Source organism: Patiria miniata, unplaced genomic scaffold (genome assembly GCF_015706575.1).
Source record: "Patiria miniata isolate m_02_andy unplaced genomic scaffold, ASM1570657v1 HiC_scaffold_5, whole genome shotgun sequence".
In the NCBI taxonomy this organism is placed as follows: Eukaryota; Metazoa; Echinodermata; class Asteroidea; order Valvatida; family Asterinidae; genus Patiria; species Patiria miniata.
Window position 1 is genome coordinate 27470027 of NW_024037072.1, and position 21514 is coordinate 27491540.

The following is a 21514-nucleotide window of genomic DNA, read 5'->3' on the forward strand; positions in this document are numbered from 1 at the left end:
CCCCATCCCCCCAAACTCGTCTCTCGCATCTTACTTGAAATTCGATGCAATGTTGAAACAGTTGCATTGCTTGAAAAGTAAGTCTAAAATATTGAAGTAGCTCGATCCCTTAGGCAAAAATACGAGTGCTTTTGTTACTGGAAATTAGTTACGATTCAATTCGTTTAATTGAAGAGAATTGAAAATCAAAATCAAAATTCTTTGTGAGTTTGGAGATTGATGGAAGAAGGTGCACGAAGTTATAAACTTATAGCCTTAAATTACACTTTTTCTTATACATGTATTGCACCTGTATTGGCTATGGAGGATAATTAATTGAATGACCACGCAAAATGGGTATCCGTTCTTTATTGCATTATCTGATCGATCCGGAATTTAAGTGAGGCAACCCCTCACCCCTCCCCCAAAGTCCCCCAAACTAAAGGGGGAGGGGGGGATCAATTATACCAAACAGATTGATCTTGTTCAGTTTTTAAGGAGTTTGTAATCACATTGAACGAGATACCACTGCATTGATTACAACAGACACATTCCAATGTGTTGTTTTATTCTCAAAGCCTCTGATGATTCATCCGAAAATACATGGTTCTCTACAATACATGAATAATACCAAAGTTGTGCCAGGCCTAGGCCTATTGTGTTACATTGCCCTGCTTCAGGATTGTTTAGAAAAATACATTAACTTTAAAGGCACTCCCTTATTAGGAAGACAAATGTGTTTTAAAAAGGTTCATTACACAATTTTGACTCCTCCGCTATATGGATAACTTGTTACAAATGCTAATATATATCGATAACAATATACCAGCTTATACAGGTTTTCTTTATGGTACATAAAAAGCACAGGTGACTATGTACAAAGCATGCCCTAACTTTAAAATACGGGCGAAATCTATTCCGTAATTTTACATTTTAAATAATATAAATTAAAAAATACTGTATTCAAATGCATTAAACGTAAACGTCATCAAAACAGGATACATACTAAAACAAAACAAAAAATAAATAAAAAACAAGTGGTGAGGAATATCATCGTCGCAAACATGTAATAAATATATCTAATACTTCGTGTTGATATACTTGTGAAGTGAAAAGAACGAATTTTCCAGCAGCAAACCCGCAAATACTTGCAAATTAAGAGGAAAAAAGTCCTCTATGAACAATACTGTTATAGATGTCTATCTGCCAACCTATTTTTTTTTTTGCAAAAAGGCATGCGTGTTTAGGAAAGAATTTTTTGTTGAACAAAATAAGCCACGCGTGATAAGGTTTCTTTCAAATTATGGACAAGTCCGTCCTTTGACCACGTGTCTCGACACCTAATTACACTGTATTCCCAAATCTTATCCGTATTTTCAGCCTCGGTTTTTATAAGAATGACAAAAAGTATTCCCTTACTTTTCAGAAATCTTGGACGGTATACCATTGAAAGAATACACCATGTGCCAGGCACTTGTTTTATAAAAGAAAAATCGAACTTGTTTGACTTTGAGCACGTTGGACAAAAGAGCGCCAAAACATTCCAAAGTACTGAATACTCTGATGCATGCAAAGTCTGTTATAAAATACCAGTGCAGAAATACTATAGTCCATTATTGCTACATGTACAGAAATATGCAGAATCGGGTATTTTAACAACAATCCAAATAAATCCATGATATATGAACGAGAAAGCACAAACTTTAGAAAGGTCACATGATTATGTCCTTTGTGAACATGTCTTCAAAAATGAGATCTAAAAAAAGACTTTTAAGCAACAAAATGCACTGTTTGAAACCTAATTAAACTCAAACATGTTCACAAGATGTTCCGCTAAAAAAAAGTATCATGTCAGGACCCATATTTCGGTTCATTTCTTACTACAATAAAATTAACATTTGTCAATATATATCATACATTTGTGCTAATACAAATAAGCCTCAGACTTTTCAAGCACCGCGTTGTCGTTAATCTGTGTGACCTTGGAAGACCAATTGATGAAGACTACATTGTAAAAAAAAGTTGCATAATTTGTCCAATTATGGGCAACATATTAGAAATGAAACCTTTTTCGACACGCCTACCCTACACCCCAAAAGTCTTATTTCAAGGTTTCGCATACTAATGTTAACAGTAATGGTTCCTAAAATGTGTTTTGTAAATGTTCCGAGTCGCGCGTGTAGTGTATTGTTCAATTATATTAAGGTGTATTGCTAATAATTATCATCAGTGCCCTATCTAGTACATGTATCTAAATATTTCAATGCGTGCAAACCTTAGGTACCATTCCCGGCATATTTTGACCACAAAAGTTCTTCGAGATCAGCCCAAGACTTCACATCTTTTAATAAAGAATTCTAAAATTTAAGAATTTGTTTTTGCCCTCCCCCCCCCAAGAAAAAAACCCGATTTCTAAAGGAAGTGAGATTAACAGTCCACAACTTCAGAGCAACTGGATACTTCTATTTTTTGTTTAATGCCACAAACCATTTTGACCACCTAATTATGGTCAAGCATGCAGCTTCGTTGTGTTATGTACAAATGTATTTTTTCTGGTGTTCTGTTAAAATTATTTTTTTATACAGAATTACTGTACGTAGCTCTCGGAAATACCAAGAACCTGCACTTAAAATATATAAGGCATATGAATTGTGAAATATAAATAACTTTATACATCATGTTAGATATTAAACATATTGACAAGTATATTACACTTCTAACTATACACCTGGGGATATCTCAACTTCTGCTTATCAAACAATAAAAATATGAGATTTCCTCAGGTTAATATATAAAATTCTCTGTTCGTTCGTTTATCGGCAACCGCAGCCTTCCACTACCATGTCCTGATAATTCCTTAGAATGACTGAATCTGAGTCATCAAGGTAAAGCATGCTTATTGCACTCAGATCCGTGGGTACACAGCACGCCTTGGGAGCTAGCTGGGGACTGGCTGAGTTTACTAATGTCTGCACTATTGCGTGGTTTGTCGCATTGAGATGATCCACTAGAGGAAAGGGGCATTCGCCTTGGCAGTAATATGCCTGGTAGCCGGCTGGAGCTACAATCCAGCTATTCCAGCCTACATCAGTGAAGTCCACGTACAGAGGATGTCTGCGACAGTTGGGTTTCAGCTTCCGTTTCCTCTTGCCGCTTCGTTGCCGACTGGTGCGCCTGATAGCAGATCGTTTTTGCCTGCCATCATCCGTGTAGGTGACAATATGAGGGCGCTCTTGAAACCACCTTGTCTCGTCCTCAGAAGAGTCTACTTGCTCGCTGACAGACCGAGCTATTCTAAGGTTTCTGTGCACGCTAATCGGCCGACCCCTGTGGTCGAGGACTTCAACCTCGATCCCGTGATTGGGACGATGCGGCCTCCTCCAGTCTTTGATCGCTGGCCGAACGTCGAAAGACTGCCAGCTCGTGTTGCGAATATCCACCACTTTGGTGTCAATGAGTCGCTTTATGACGTCATTGCTCTTGACCAGCCTTTTAAGAATTTGGTACACATTGACCCTGTGTTTATAACTCTGTTCTGAAGATTTGGTTGAATTTGTCTGGTCTCTATCTGTGAGGTCTCTCTTTGAAACTGAATGATGATTCTTCCAAAATATGCGCAATTCGGCATCGGTGAGAACCTCGTTGTCTGCTATTGCAGAAACGTTGAATGTGAGTCTGTGCGTGTGTCCATGTTGTCTAGAATCATCCTGCGAACTAGTGTAATCGCCTTCGTGTTCTGAAAAGAAGAAAGACGCAGTATATTGCAACACCATCAAGCCAGAGGATTAGCGGTTGTATACGGGCAGAGGGAACAATGAACTTGAATAGCCGAGTGTGTCAATGGTGAGCTCTCTGTATATGAAACCGGCTATTGCCCGAGGCGTGCATGGGCGTTAATGTCATAATGGCCTCACCTACTGCTTTAACTGCGCCTGAACAGTGGCGTTCCATGGAAAAGGTATTACCTGCAGGTCTTAAGCTTTGGATACAAAACAACATAACCCGGTTGAACTATCTACCACGACACACTCAGCAGCTAAGCTTTCTCTGTCCACGTTAATGGACCAATATTGTTGTTGGAATCAAGAGTGAAGCCATGTTTTTTGCCTTACCTTGATGGTGGAAACTCCGCACGATGTTGGTGGATCTGCTTGTTTTGCCTTTGACGTCGATGTCGAGGTTGGAGATTGGGGAGTCGGTCTGCGCATTGTAAAGATCCAGCATGTACTGTGGCACGTGTATTTTCCTGCTGGGTTTAGGTTTCTCCTTCAATCCAAACATGTTCAGTAGGTTCTTTTCAAATGCCCTGATGACTGCCTCGCGGCTCCTGTGCGGGGTGCTCTGTCCTTGTGTGTCCGTGGAGGAGTCCTGGTCTGTACCTCCTTGAACCTGTCCCCCATATGTACATCCCAGTAGTAGTAGTAGGTAGCACACAACCAACATCAGCGGCCTGCTCATCGTAGGGACACCTACCATAATGGATCTGTGAAACCAAACGAGAAATTAACACCCATGTCATGACTGAATGTCCGGCCCCAAAGATTGTAAGCCTGACTTTACACGAGATGAGCCCGTCCGATAACTGACAATCCTCCCCGCTCAATTAGTGCGGCTCAGGGCCTTTTCTGTTTCATTATCAGACAGGGGGCATTTACGTGAGCGGCTAGTGCGAGGTGCATTGTGGTTAGCCTGTAAGTCATTTGCATGTTATCATGAATAGAAAGGGATTGAACCGCGGATAAAGGAGGATTGGTTAGTGGCTTCACATCTCCCGCACAGTGAGAACATGTCCATAGTCACTGTCTTGCGGATTATGCTATCAGTATCAGCTACATACATCAGGTAATGATGTTTGGTAGTCAGGCCCACACATTTTCACAGGCCTGTGATAACGCATACGGAAATGACCACCTTGGTACGACTTTTTCGTTAAATAAAGCAACTCTATTTGTGCAGGTAATCCAGTTTCCCAAAATCAACTTGTATTTGAAATGATAACACCAGGCCAATCGAGGAATGGGGGAATAATTGTTGGTAATGGGATGGTTCGTTGGAAGTCGATTCATTGTTGGCGTCGCCGTTCACTATGCGACGGTGGCGTATGGGCTGTCTTCATCCAATCTCACGCCGCGGCCATACGATTTTACCTTTTGCTTATTTCAACAAATTGGAAAAGCGTCTGTTCCCTGAAATTAAAATACTTCCAAAAAGCATCAAAGGAAGTATCATATACGTATTATAGTTTGCCGGGGTGCAAGGGATTATAAAAAGACAAACTTAACTCAGTTGAGTGACCTAATTGGTCTTGTTACCCATTTTACTGCGACGTGTGAGCAACACCAAGCCTATTCGCGGTTACCGCTTTCACACTCGGAACACTAAATATGAGACGGCAAAATCACCGGCCGGCATGGACAATATTATAGACAATCAGTCAAAGATACAAGGGAATTTGATACTATTTTATCCGTCTGGCACAACCGAAAACACTGGCGAATGAATGCAAGCGTACATGACTGGTACATGTACACGATTCAATGACGCATGCACTGATGCACAATACGTGCCCCACTGGAGTGAAGTGGGCCAGGATTGGATAACTGGTCAACTCGACTTCCAAAAAATGACACATCTAGTTATCGTAAATCTCTAATAATCATTGTAACCAGCCCCAGCAGATTTTCACTTGAAAACAACAGAGCTTTTTTACACTTCACACCTTGTGATTCACCAACTAGCAACTTCCGATCAGATCATCATAAATCATTTCTAGGGATGTCATCAAATTGATCTACTTTCATTATTTTGTTCCCTGTAATTTCTGGAGTCAACCAACGGAACTTGGATAGTGGCAAAGTGCCAAATACTGCAAGGGATGTGTGTATAAGTAATGTTGGAAAACCATGGTACGGAAATGATTTATGAAGATATTTAAAATGTCTTTAAAAAAGGTCAAATTCCAGTATAACCTTCAACCGCATTTCTGTGTCAAATCTAGAAGATTTGATTGCCGTTTAAAAAATTAGAAGCTTTGGCAATATATAAAAAAGTGCATTTTAAATATATGCTTATCCCAATCGTTTACAATACAATGTATACTGCAGGTCTTATCAATAATAATTCACTAATGTCAGCATGAACAAGAAATACGGCAACCTCCTCAGTGTGTTGTTTGTTTGAAGACAAATACATCATCAAGGCAAAGAGAGCTGGTGTGTCAAACGGAAAAGATGGAATATTCTTTGCGAAACAAACTTTGGGAAAAGTGACTCCTCGTTTCTGAGACCTGTTCCTTGCGGTGTGGATTAACAAACACAATAAGTTTCATATCAAAATTTTGTGCAATGTCAGTCTGCTGTCAGTTCACATGAGGCGCACCGACACTGTACACCGACCATGGCTGCCGCTCGGTGTCAACCATGTCATCCATGGGAGATACAAGGTTGAACACAGTTCAGTGCTGGCCAAGTTTGAAATGGGTTAGCAAAACAGTCGAAATCATCCATAAATTATCCGAGCAATGGATCTTAATTGACGGGCAGCTAAACCAGCTACCCATAGGCAACCAGATCGGGGCCAACGGTAGACACTGTGGCAACGGAAATTCCGTAACTTATTAAGAGCGGTCAGTCGGTAAAATTGCAATTGATAATTCATTTCGATCAAATTCAAAGGCGTTAAAGTGATATGAGCGCAAAACGACAGGCCTTATATTAAAGACTTTTTTCAGACAATTGCAAATTACCGTATGGTAAAACATGCAGACGCAGAGACAGACAAACAGACCGCAGAGTGTAAAATTACAGCAAATGAGTTTCGTGACCCCTCCCCAGTGATCACTAGTTGACGGGTTTTATAGCTTATTTATACTTTGAGGAAAACAACAATCGGTGAGCAACTTCATAAGCATTTTCTTTGTGGTGCGGACTGCGTGATGAGTATGCAGATAAGGACACATCTCCTATTATACTCACCAAGTCCATACCTGTTCGTATAGTATAGTACCGCGCATCTTGACAAAACTATAATAACGTATGTGATGCTATGATTCCCCTGACAGCTCGGTTCAATATTGGGGGCCAGGGGGCACCACATACCTCCACTGGTACCAATTTTCTGGGTCAGCCTTACTGTATAAATATAGGCAGGAAAGTAAACGACAAGTCAGTCACCCGAAGTAAAAGATGAACTTAAAGGGGTAGTGGGCTCCCCTAATCCGATATTTGGGGTTTTTTTGTTCAGTGTAAAACGTTGCTCATCCACGTCTGGTAAAATGCAATGACAAACGAGGACACTGATGTGAAATGATCTGAATTCCATCTGACAAGATTTCACAAATTTAAATGCGGTGATGGAAACATGTATTAATGTAAAATTCGCTCTGTGAGGCCCTTCATGCGCTTGAATGTGTCATGTCAGTCGTGATATTATTGAATCGACTGTCATATCTCAATCTTTCATTTGGCGGATCATCTTATGAAGAAAGGATAAGTCCGCATGTGACCACATCTTCAATGAAATGTTATGAGTTGACTACACACGATGGGAAAACACTGCGTGATTTCATTACGTGACTTTTTCGTATGGTTAGGTCTCGAATGATTTGGGATTTCGACGATTCATTTCAAATTGACTAAGACCATAGAGCTAGGACTGATATGGCATTGCTGAAGATAAAAAGTAAGCTGGGTCGTGCAAGCTTACCACAGGCACGATTATCTTTAATCATGGAGATAGAATTAGATAGCCCAAATCAGCTCACCAATAATGATGGGTTATACGGTATGTTGTATTCAATTGCTGATCTTTTAGCTTACGATATTGTGTTTCTGGCCTCCTGTTAAAACTCCCCTGGGGAGTATTTAGGAAAAGAACCTACCAAGTACCTAGTACCAAGATGCACAGAGTTCCAGTATAATTATGGTATTGCACGCAAAGTACGATCTTTACCGGACTCGTCTCCGTTTTCACCGTTTCAGTGGATCTTTCGTAGCATAAAGATAAAAACAATAGTAGCAGTTGATTTATAATGACAGTGAGTTAAAGGTGTTCAAAATATATGGTCTGCATCTTCACAATGCCAAAGGAGCGGAATACATTTGTAATTATTCGCTCTGACTAGGTGTTATTTTACGTTACAAAGTATAATCGCATCTCACTTTACCATTCTCAAATCGTATAATCGTGAGAGATGGGCTTTTATTCAGGATGCCTCAATTAGCTGGCCATGGACATTTTCTCCTATCACTTGGTTTTCAGGTTTGGGTGTTTATTGGCTGGTAAATTGAGCGAGAAACCGGCACGTGAATATTCGGAGAAACGGGCTGTCTTCTAGCATCCGTTGCTCCAGGGTAACAAGACCGAAATGTTTCAACCTAGCGCAGCTTCACAAACAACCTGGCCGTGATATGGAGTGACATGACCCGTCATGGACTAGGCACAGCATGCATGACAAACCTGCTCCCTATGCCGTACAATCGGCGCTTTGGGCTGAATGCATTTCACTTTCTTGATTTACGCACGTATTTTGCTTCTGAGGAAATGCATAGAGCAAGGGGAAGTGGCATATACTTTGTAGGTAATTTTCCTTTCAAGACTCTTCCATTTGATTAAGTCGCTACTTAGATCCATAGACTGAAACCTTTTAGTTATCATTTAAACTTGAACTATTGTTTTGTCCATTACGATGCCATATCTACAAATAATTCATCAGAAGACGGTAAGAAGACATGTCTCCATAACAAAAAAAAAGATCCATCAATTCGGAACGCACGACATACTGAAGCCTAGTCTAAAATGTATTGGGGAAACTACTTACTTAAAGGCAAGAAACAAAGGCCCTTTCCAACAACTTGACAAGGCACTTGTGAACAAAAGAATGTAACTTCTTTTGGGTCGTTCCAAATCCAAACCAGTACAGATTTTAAAAGGACAACCGTAATATACTTCGCCTACGAAACTGTTCAGACATTGCTGCTTGAATGATCATGGACAAGTATGTCAACATGGCCGATTTGACAACAGCTTGTTTTTGCTGGTTCATGGACTATTACAGTCGTCAAATTGTAAACCAGTATGTCACTTTGCGCTATTTGATGGTTTGCTCTCCAGTGTAGTATCGTAGGACATGAAATTTGGATTTCTACGCAAACGAGATGTCTCTCTCCTCTCTGCGCAGTATATAATCAGCGTGTCGATTGAGCAAATTAACAGCTTACGGGGCTGCCATGTCTATTTTATCACTTGTTGATACACTTGATAATTCGATAATTGGTTTAACGGTTACTTAACAAGGGACATGTGTATGGAATAGGAAAGTGCTGGCAGATGGGTGCCTATAATGGTAATACTGGTTTTATCCATGGAGCCATAAAACCATGACTCTTTCTCCAATAACTTTTGCCGTGGAGGGCAGCCTGCAGCAGCTCACGGTAAACATCGACAGGAGCCTCGATTTCGGACGAATCTTGTTTGGAGTTTGGACTTGTGACGTCACGGTTCCGCTGGTGTGTTTTGCTAAGCGATTATGGTCTTTCTTAGGGATCACGTTCTAGCATGTGGGTCGTCTAGACGAGGGTAGGACTGAACGAGTGGACAATGACTTCTCGCCCCAGAAATAAAATGTTCACGCGCTTCAAGGAAGGAATTTTACAGATGGCATGAGGGAAAAAAGGTGATAAGAAAAGATCGTTGGAACTTGCATCATGATGGGTGAAGCGTGCACCACACAACTTGTCCTGGCATAAATGCATAAGGCTTCGGTTAAGCAGCATATATTTCATATTCATCTACTTGATATTACAAGAGCATTGTGTGAAAACTCTGTTTCATTTGTCCTTTTCAGGACCTCACAAACTCACAAAAGACATTTACCAGTTGCTACCCGTAAAGCTTTATCTTATTGTTTTATTTTTATTTTGGTAGACCAAAGTTATTGTACGTAATAGGCTTTAGAATAGAATTGGCATGCAGTTTAGGCGGTGAGTGAGCCATTGACGTGATTACAAATTTGGTCACACTGGGTGCAAGATCACGAATATTGAGGTTTTATGAGGCCACCTTTCCAATAAGGTCTTATGAATGAGCATTTGCCGCTCCACGCCAAATCAATTCCTTGCATACATTATGTTAAAGGGACAATTGCGCCCTTTTGGGACGCTAAAACAGGTTTCTTGCGATATGACCGTCCATGGTTAGAACGATAGTTCAAATCACAACGTTTTACGCAAATACGTTTAAACAAAATTACTGTTTCCGTGGAGTAATTGCACGAATAAATTTCGGGATACACAATTTTGTCCTCAAAAATAGAGCAGTGGAAAGGCTGCGTCGGATTTAAATGAATGGAATTTTCCAACATTCGGTTTTCAAGACATAATGTGGATTTTCTGTATCCGGACATTTGATATATGCCTAGTAAAAAAAATATTGGAATACTAAATTTTCGCAATCTCCGGACGGAAGTACACCTTTTCAGTTTTAACAATACCTGGCCAATAAACAGAGGCTTCCACCAATTGGTCATCAAGCACGTACCCTCTAAAGACTAGTGCATTCCCCGTGCTGTTTTCGAGTTTCAGTCCGAAAAAGATTCCTTTTCTAAATTGCTATTTTATTTTCCAGCAATACAAAAAGTTATTCACTTTTGAACGAGACACCGACAAACAAAATCGGCCCACGTTTAGTTATTGAATTTTTACTTTACAATTTTGTATTATTGACTGCCAGACAATACTTCCCGGATTCTCGAGGGGTAGGCTGGTTCCCGCCCCACAATCAGTATCGATAATGTACGGACAGGGAGCCAGTCTGCCCGAAAAGCATTTCTGTTTGTGCCCAAAACAAAAACCCTTTTTTTACAGAGGCTGCAGACGCCCAGAAAGGAAGAACAGGTTTTTTGGGTTGGAATAAAACATACAAGTTGAAATGTATTAATAGAAAAGAAAATCGAACATGTTGTAGAGCACGGGAACGCACTTAAAATCACCGTTACGTAAATAATCAAAGTGTCCTGTTTAAATCAAATATATTTCTTTATCTTGCAGATGTCTTATCATTTTGTTTCTTCATGACATTTGAAATATGGCTAGTAAACAATATGAATTACTACGTGTTGGCGCTCTCAGTCTCAGTGACTAATGTAAATGCTAAGAATTGTGTATCCTGTGGTACCCCCAAAAAAACCAGAAAGAAGCATTTTCCTGACATACTTTCAATTTTTGCGTCGCTTTTTACACGTCTCCACTTCCTTTATAAATTACAACTCTTTGTCGCGAACCATTCAGTAGAGAGCTTCAGAGCGTCTACCTTGCATGAAAGTATGGCTTTACTGAAGAAGAAAATAAGATTTAATATCATTGGTTTTATCACCTGGTTCCCACAGCCATATTTCATCCATTACTTTGAGTCCTTGGAAGTCAAGTTAGCATTTTGATTGGCTACTGTCACAAACGTGCCTCTGAAATTTATCACCGTTCGGCCGATCCCGTCCTTAAAACGGCAACTTTCAATAACCGGACCAGTTGTGTGCAACGACTGCTAACAGTCTTAATACCGACCAACTATCGAGGTCTATATTTTTTCCTTCCGCTGCGAGGTGGATTTTTTGCTCCCGGGAGACGAGTCGGCAATGTACACAAGGCATTCTTGTAAGACTTCCCCAAGCTGTCGTTAGCAGCGTTTGGTTGCTATCACACGACGGAGGGCCCGGGCAGACCGCTGATTGAGCGACCAATGAAAGGGAAAATGAAATGTCAACGGATCACCTGCGGGACTTGTGTTACCAATTAAAGTCCGCTACGGCAATCTTTCCACCGTGTGCCGAGAGTAGAACCGCAGCCTGTCGGATAAGACCAACAAGACGAGTGAAAAGAAAAGGAGAGAGGAAAACTCCTCAACGAGCTTCCCTTCTCGAATCAAACGAAGTGTTGAGAGCACTGTTGGCGTTGGTGTGGACCAAAATAATTATGAAGAAGAAAAAAACTGGTCACAGTTGAGGCAGGTGGTGGCGATTGCTGCTCCCTTGAAGAGCGAGTGATTTACCGCGACCTTCTACCGCCGTTCGCCCGGTTCTCGTCTCGCTCGAAACCTAGGCTATTCCAATTGCATTAATAGGTATCAAATCATCCAAAATATGGAACTCCCGTGGTCTACCTGTATGTGTCATTAAATACACAGGTAAGACGATACGACCTGGGTACACTGTCGGACTGGCTTGTTTCTGACGATGGTAGGGTACCAACAGGGCTTATATTAGGCTGGGTAATTCCTTGACAATCAGCAGCAACCGAATGGCATTTAGGGTATGCTGCGCTTGGTATTCCCCAATGTTCTTAGACAGTCTTGAAATTGCTTCGGCATATATAAAACCTAATGTTTGAGTCGGCCCGGGCCATTTATATACAATTCAATCCCCGATATACAACACTAGGCAGCGATTTTCACGCAGGGACACCTTCTGCAGGCCGTAGACTTTAGAGTATAAAATCTAGCTTGCCGGTAATACCCATAGAAAACAAAGTGCCGGTAATGGCGGCCTTGCTTGCCTTGTCAAGAAGACTCAGAGTGACTTTAGGGTTGGCGTGAGCGTAATGAAAAGAGGCGCATCTGCTACGAAGGAAATGATCTAAACGGCAATGGATCATGTCGTTCTGGGTTGGCCAAGTTGACCTAAAGAATTTGTAGATCAGTCTCAGTGTCAGGATAAGTGCACGCGTCAGAGATGAGTGCAAAGGACAAGTGTTGTAAGGTTAAATCACGCAGTAATGATAATATGAGTAAATCTACGCGAGGTTGCATGCGAGTAGAACACATCGTGTACAACAGGCGAAAGACAAGGTCGCGGTGAAATGTATTTTTTTTAATTACAAAAATTCTACCGACTGACAAAAATATATGTATTCTTTCTGCTTATTTTTAATATTGGATTAAGGATGGCAAATTAAAAAGTTTGTACAAGATTTAACGGTTAGACGTTCAATTAAAAAGAGTGATAAAAGTGGAAATTCTCCCTTTAAAAACATTTTTGTTTGGTAAAACGATTAGGTAATGTGTCAAAAGCGATGAAGTACAATCCGGATATCGTTGGCAAATTGTGCTCAGAATACTAGAAATAGACAAAGGTACCCCGTGCAGTTAAACAAAGAAGTTCATTTGTTTGGTTTTTACTTACGTTTTAAGGCACGATTGTGCCCAGCCAGGTCCGGGGCAACACAGTTATGTTCCAAGGGGCCCGCCCGATGGAGCGGGCCGGCACAGCACTCGCTATCCGATGAGGGCACTGACTCACGGGCACAGCTAGGAAGACGTTCACTTGCTTGGCTATGCAATCAGCGAGCCTATCACAGTAATCTCCCAAGTTAACTCCCGTCAGAGGAAGACAGGTGCAACCACTACCTGATACGTGTGAGATATTTCCATTTAATGTTACAACATCACAACACTCGGCTGCAAAGTCGTTAGAAGGAGAGTTGCAGGTGTGAGGGTTAGACATGTGCAAAAGACATCTTATATAGGCAGACCGTGATGGTGTGTGAGTGCGGGTATGTGAGCCAAGTTGTTCGGTTGATCGTGTGCTTCCACTACCCCGATGTCAATCAGCTTCGCCTCAGCAGGCTAGCTCGCTTTGAAGTCCACTTATTACTACTATCACCTATTAACCAACTTGCAATCTCCATGTGTGTGCAAGGTGCATAAACGGCAAGTTACGCTGCAGAGGTCCCGGACCCGAAGTGTGACTGCTCGATCAAATGACACGCATATCCGCGCTCGACTCGACTGTACAACACATGGCTGCCGTGTCAGCTCTGATTCGGCCGACCATGGTCAGAGAATCAAAGTACTATTTTTTTTTTTTAAACTGATTGAAGCCTGTCCAGTAATTCCGACCCCGGGTGTGTGGTTGTGGCAATATGGATCATCGGCAAGTTTACTTCCTTGAGACTCACGTCGCGGTTGGCTTTATAGCGAAACCCGCAGCGCAAATCCGTCCGATTTGGAAGCCAAGTAGTAGCATGTTGGTTTACACCCACTGAGCACTACGGAAGCGATTTTCCGACTGTTTTTAGACTCGAGATTGTTTCACCTGCAGGTGCCTCACCGGGGATGTTACATGTGCCGATCTATAGGCGGACACTTCAGTGAAAGTCACTGGCGTCGATGTGTGACCCTCACGCAACTTTACCTGAACTGCCTTACCTGGTGCGCCATAAAGAAAAAAATCTCGACGGCTGGACTTGCGAGCACCTATCTCCCAATAGAAAGCTGAGTGACCGTACTTGGGCTGTGATTGGCTACCGGGCAATTTGTCCCTCCTCCCCCACTAGCCGACAGACCTGCCAGTCATCAAAGCTCCCCATGCGATCTCCCCGCTACCCTCAGTACACTGCCTGGCTCGAGATAACCATCTCTGTGTACTTTTCTAATGGTAAATCCAAACAGTGAAAGTGTTACACGGTCATGCGATGACAAACGGATCGTAACAAAGCTTTCAGGAAATGACGACCCCTTCTCCCCTTCCAACTCCCATGGGCCTCGCGCGCTGTAACGAAGTTGCGCTCTGACTAAACCAAACGAGCACCATGGGGGCGCTCTTCAACATTTACGACCACACGGCTTTGTAAAAACGACTCCGGAGGGCCTGGACTGAATTCAACTGCTTTTACACAGAAAAAGAAAAATATCCCAATTGTTTTTCAAAAAACAAGTGTTGCTGATCAGTGCTAACGTAGTTTTCGCTCTTGAAAACCCGAATGGTAAGCATGTGCAAATACTTGGTTGAATAACAATTATTCGAAATCTGTGCGACAAATGTAAAGCGTTCGCCTGTCCAAAGAAAAAACCCACAGATGGTGTCACAGCGGTGGGCCCTCCGCGGTAGTAATTACGAATCAATGTCACGGCTGGATTTCTTTGAAGTTGACCGTTCTGAGCACGCCCATATGAGCATCTGAAACCAAAATACCCGTTAAATAAATACTCAGTTGTACACAATGGCACAACCGCCTATGGGGTATTGCCAATCTGTGCTGGTGAACACCATGTTGTGGTCACCTGGGGCAATCGTTTTATGCAGCTGCTAAGCTTGGATTGTGTGGCTCGACCAAAAAAGCTAGTTACCAGGAAAAAATGCCATTTTTTTTAAACTGCTATTGACTCGGCACTGAAAACTGCTAAGCAAAGTTTAACATCTTCTTAGCAGCTCCTTGGGCTCTGGTTTGGCAGAGCTTGAAGACGTGTAGACATATCTGGGTATGCTATCAATTCTATAACGAAGGCCCCCTTCAATGGCGAAAGCATTGTGCTAGGTATTGTTCAGATAATCCAGCATGGACGAGTAACTTCACACAATAGACCTTTCTTCGCTTGGTTGGCAAACTGCACATTTTGCCAACCAAGGGTTGCCAACTATGGAAGGTCTAACATTGCAAAAATGAAGAAGAGTTATTACATATGCAGATAACCAAAATATTATTTGATTGTTGGAAATACATTATTGTCAACAAAGCTACAGCATAATAACATGCCTTTTTACTATGTATTGAGGGCGTTATGGGGACTTTTTTGGAAAAATATGTTGCCAACCACGGTTTCAAGTTATGCGCTTGCGGCTGCCAGAAAATGGCGCCAATGTTTACAAACAAAATGAAGGTATATAGCTTGCACAATGCGTTCGTCATTGAAAGAGGGCCTTGTGCGTTTACTGTGTTCACGTACCCAGATTCGTCTATAGCATGCGCCTCCAAACCCTCTTGGTCTGACGATTCGACTTTATAAACTTACCGAAAGGCGAGACGACCTAAGGAAAATACCTATCGAGTGTGTGTAGACTAGGCGATCCATTCCATACGACGTCTCTTGAATGCCTGGCATATTCATCAGCATGGGCGTCGCGAGGGGAGGGGGGGGGGGGGGGGGGGCACTGCCCCCCCCCCCCCCCGGAAAAGCCAACAAAAAAAAGAAGAAGAAGAAGAAAAAAAAAAGAGAAAAAAGAAAAGAAAAAGAGGCGCGAAGACAAAGTGGTGTAAATTTAATGAGTTGGGGGCAAAATGTCCCTTCCCCCCTCTAAAACTGATAAATCGAGAATATGTTGAGAAATGGCAAAAAAAATTTTGCCCCCCTCTAGAAAAAATCCTGGCGACGCCCATGTTCATCAGTACTTACCTGATGGAAAAATTGGCCTAAAAAATACACGATTCTTTTGCGATCAAATATAGTAAAAGTTGCAATTATTAATTCTCCTTGGCCCAATCTACAACATGGACACCCACAGCGTACTGCATTTCAGACTCATTCGGCCGAAGGTGTGTGATTGTGACTTACGGAGCCCGATCTTTAAACAATTCGAAGTTAAGGCGAATGCGATCACTGAATTTCATTTCATGCCTGTTTAGGTTCCCCCTTCCTGAAAGTCAGTATTAATGTGTATTCCACCCACGCTTGCACAACATTCATAGCGGTTTTCGGTTAAACGTAATAGACACCATGTGCAAACATTCAATAATGACACTGCCAAAATATATATCGTGAATCATCGTACTTGAATGAATCCTGTGAAGCCAATGCGCCTGGTAATGCTGTCCTTTTCGAGAAAAGAGGAATGGCCATCATTTCCTCGCAATGGTGAGAACCTGGCCATCGCGCTTTTAACGGAAACCTTTGCTTTGCACCGAGAAAAATGAAGATGCATTTTTACAGTTTTCTCAAAAAGGTTAATCTACAGAGCTGAAACTTTGACAGATATACGTTTTTTTAACAACCTGCTTCAGATTTAGTGTGTTGTTCCTTGAATCAGTAAAACAGATTTGGAAATGGGAATATACACTCAACCAAAAAAGAAAGCCCCCGTCCCCCCCCCCCCCTTCCAAAACTTTTTTGTCTAACTCAAAACCTACTGGGCACCTCTCGCTCAAGATGTGCCCAGTAGTTTTTGAGTTAGACAAAAAGTATTAAGGGGGACTTTCTTTTTTGGTTGAGTGTAGTACCAACCAATGCAATGTTCATCTAGCTATCTAGCACACCTACATTTTTCTCCCGTCATTGTCAAGCTTCAGCAAAGAACGAACCCAGAAAAATGTGAATTAATTGGGATCAGGGCGGCGCGCCATACATCACGAAAATAAGGGATGGTGGCAGCATGAATTCTTAGAAATTATAAACCGTAACAACGTAAGCTATCGCTGTAATTATAATGGTGTCCATTAAAGGGAATATACATCATTTGCTTTTGCTGTAATTTTCAGATATGGATGGAATTGTTGGAAATATAAAGCAAATATAGTTACACTGACTTTTTGGAGGTTTTGGTTTGAAAATGCTACTAAAACCAAGAAAACGATCATTTTCCTGTAGTCTGGTTCCCTGACTCCATATAAGAAGAAACAGAGCAGTTAACATACATTGGGGAATTGTAAGGTCAGGGAACCAGTCTAGCTGGCTCGTACCCGTTCATGGGTTTGTAATCGATTGCAAACAAGTGCAATGGTCAATTGGGGCCAGTATTTGAAAAAAAGCCAGTTGTTTCCAACGCTGATCGGCCGATCAGCGTTGGAAATTGATACAAAAATACCACTTTTCTTGAAAATGACAGTATACCAGGTGCCATAATTTTACAGGATGCTTTAGACTGTCATTTACCAACATCCTATTAAGGTATTTCGCAAAACTTGGTAGTTTTATTTTTCGATGTTTGCAAATGTTGTATATTCCCTTTAAAGGGAAGATACAACATTTGCAAACATCAAAAAACGAAATGATCAAATTATCACGAAATATCTTACTGTCATGGATTGTTATGGAGTGACAGTCTAAAGCATCATGTTAAGTTGTGGCTCCTGGTGAGCTGACATTTTCAAGAATAACTGGTTTTTTTCCAACGCTGGTCGGCCGACCAGCGTTGGAGAAAACAGGCTATTTTTTTCCAAAAAGTGCTCCTAATTTTTCATATTTAGTTCGTCTGCATTTTCTTTGCAATTGATAACACACTTGTGAAGACTACAAGCCTGCTAGACTGATTCTCTGATCTTACAATTCCCCAAAATCTATAAATTGCTCCATTTCATCTTAAGTGGGGGTCAGGGAACCAGACTACAAGAATATGATTGGTTTTTCCAGCATCTACGAACCCAAAACGTGGGACAAGTCAGTGTAACAATATTTGCTATAACATACTAATCCTCTAATTTATCTATTTCTGAAAATTGCAGCAAAGGCAGATGTTGTACATTCCCTTTAAAGGGAATTAACAACATTTGCAAACATCGAAAATTAAAACTACCGAGTTTTTACGAAATATCTTACTAGGATGTTGGTAAATGACAGTCTAAAGCATCCTGTAAACTTATGGCACCTGGTGTGAAGTCATTTTGAAGAAAATGGTATTTTTGTATACATTTCCAACGGTGGTCGGCCGACCACCGTTGGAATAACCTAACTATTTTCAACTTCTGCTCCAAATTTACCATATTGTTTCAGTTCAAATTTTGTTTGCTATTGGTTACATGTTTATGAACGGGTGCAGGCCAGCTAGACTGGTTCCCTTACCTTACAATTTTCCGGCATCTATAAATTGATCCATTTCATTTTTAGTGGAGTCAGGGAACCAGACTACTTGAACATTATTGTTTTTCTTGGTTTTTTCAGCATTTTCGAACACAAAACTTCAAACATGTCAGTGTAACAATATTTGATCGATTATACTAACCCCTCAAATACTTAATTGCTGAAAATTACAGCAAAAGCCAATGATGCACATTCCCTTTAAGAAGATTGTAACCCAATGTACATCTTAGTTCACCTTCAATTTCATATTCAATCATACTGCACTCTGTCACCTCCAGTCTTCTTAAGCTTCGTTTGTTGACGCTTCGTCGTTCTACTTCTGTAAATGTGAATTAACCCCTAAAATTTGGGGTGTTTCTTTTCAATGTCACTCCTAATGTGCAGCCCCTTTTCAGCATTTTTCAGGGAAAACCCGCCGCGTGCGTCATGTGTATTAGGACACATCTGAATAAGTCATCATCACATTATCAGGCATATGGTATTCTCTGATCACCGCTAGAGACCAATATCAAAACCTTGATCTCGAACCGTTACCATCTGTTCAGAGCGATGACAAACGTCATCATTACTTGTCGACTTGGAGTGAACGGGCCGATATGTTGCATCTCAACACTTCATTTTGCTCGCATGAACTTGTACGTAAACGTCGTGGAAATGTGGATGCAAGTTGCGATAGCTGTCAGCTTGAATTTTCGTCCCTCATGTTTTTAAGTAAGTTCTCAACTGCTTTTAGATGTGTTAGTCCACCAACAGCTAGTTCTGCCTCGAACGACGACGGGTCTAGTATTACGATGTCGTTGTATGGCCTGCAAACGACCAATTCACCGACCAATAAAATAAATTTGGAGTTAAGAATTAAAAGTCAGCGTCTCTGACTAAATCCAACTTGTTTGGTAGCAACTCGTCCAAGAAACCATTACTGCGTTTAGGTGTGTGATAATGGACAATAACACGACTATTAAAGTCAACTTATATCAACACACTTCAGATTGCTTCCACGTGTATAGACTCGCCGCACTAGAATGTATCCACTTTGTGTAGCCCCTAAAACAGGCCAAATTCCCTTTACAATAATGTCGTGGTGACCCATAATATTTAATAATGGCTGAAAAGTTGCTTTGTTTTTCATTACATGTTACATTTCAGGGACACCGTGTTGACAGTTACGGCTACGATTACCTGTCAACAATCATTTTCTCTCTTTCTCTACGCGGTTACTCAAAGGGCGCCCTCTATTTACATTTGCACAATCTTGCGTGTGAATACCCAGCAGCAGCGACCAGCGGCGGCGGAACAGTTTTGAAAGTGGCCCGGGGGCCAAAGCAGAGCCGGTGCCGGCTGGACGTTGCAAATTCGAAAAGCGGGAGGGGGAGGGCGCCCTGCTATGTTTGTCGTTTCGGTGACTGTTACACCCCCCCCCCCCCCCCCCCCCCCCCCCCAGTTTCGTCGCCTATACCATGGCAACTACAGTGTATGTAGGCCTTCCCGGTGATCGCAAGCGATCATTCAATCCTGTAATTTCCAGAAATGGTAGACTAGAGAACTTATATGTTTTATGTTTAATGTTTATCCCCAGTGGAAAACAGTGGGGAGGCCAATGGTCCCCCTGTCCCCCTCCCGGTTCCGCCTGTCCCCCTCCCCCCCCCCCCCCCCCCCCCCCGGTTCCGCCGCCAGTGGCAGCGGCAATTTCTTGTCAACCTTGGGGGACCAGCAGCTTGGAAAATTTTAAAAAGCGAGGGGAGGGGTCCGGACGCCACCCGAATCTAGGAGGCCTGTACACGATAGAAATAATAGTTACATGATTTACCTATAAACATCTGTGCACGAGGATAACGGGAGGTCATCGCCATAGCATCATGTCTCTCCCTCTCTCACCATACCGGTAACCATTAAATCAAAAGGAGCAACATTAATTTTGTGTGCTGATTTTAGTATCAGTGAAGGGTGTAGTAGAACTGGATTTCCAATATACATAGCAGTGGATGCGAGTAACAGGGTTACGGTGATCGTATGTTATGGCATTCGGGGTTAAAAAAAAACTCATGCTGGAATTGTTTTAAGTACTGCCAATACTTTATTTGTTTGGGACTACATTGTGTGTATAAAAACCTGTTATATGTGTATCTAGGAACCCACAAGGTGACATTTTGGGGCAAGCAGAAGTACCATGTGCCCCCAAAAACTGATCACAGCGCGGCCCCAAGATCTGTCCACGGCCGCGCTGACAGTGACGGCTATCATCGCCTAGCCACCAAAAACACGCTCGTCACAGCTAATTGCACTTTAATCACGTCCAAGTACACGAATTTGTCGATCCCAACCGAAGACCAATAAACACACCTTCACAGTGTCAAAGCCGACCGCTGAAGCCGGAGGCCCGTACCGTGGGTTGGCCGCTCCGGCAGGTAGGTATAAGGCATGTGCCTCCCCGCAATGATTGGCAAGTTGTCCGGAACAGGTCTCAGTATGCAAGAAAATAGCACAGGCCCAAGTGCCTTTTCAAGTTACTGCTTGTTGTTCTTTTTACATACCGTAACGTGCTTATTTCAAACAAAGGTGTGCCCCTTATAAGTTTCCATCAGTTTTTTCTCTCCTGATCACCTCCCAATTTTCCTCCTCAATTAATCTTCATCTTTGTCATACCCTACCTAAATACCCACTTCGTCATATCCTAATTCCCGTCGTGTTCACCTCGTCCATTACTAGCTAGGAGGATTGACACTAACCCCAATCCCAACCCACACCCCACCCCCCACCCCAAAAAAATGTTACATAAACGAAAAAGACATTCAAGCTGCATTTGATAGCAAATTTACTCGCCTTTAAATCACTGATGAAAACGACATTGCCTCGATCGGATAAAGAGGCTATACCCACATCTTTGGATGCTTGAATATAGATTCCCATACCAAACGACTCTCCGAAGAGTCTTTGAATCACAAAATATTGGTAACCTCGCTTTCATTAATTCCAATAT

The 21514-nt window shown here is 41.9% G+C and overlaps 1 protein-coding gene across 1 annotated transcript; it reads right to left on the reverse strand.

The window, feature by feature from the left end:
• Positions 1-512: 512 nt before the first annotated feature.
• LOC119741091 (bone morphogenetic protein 2-A-like) lies at positions 513-14187 on the reverse strand. The gene is made up of 3 exons (XM_038216760.1): positions 13151-14187; positions 4092-4462; positions 513-3715 (listed from the first exon to the last, which is right to left on the reverse strand). Exons 2-3 carry the CDS (start codon positions 4453-4455, stop codon positions 2793-2795), a joined length of 1287 nt encoding a protein of 428 aa, XP_038072688.1. The 5' UTR covers positions 4456-4462; positions 13151-14187; the 3' UTR covers positions 513-2792.
• Positions 14188-21514: the final 7327 nt, after the last annotated feature.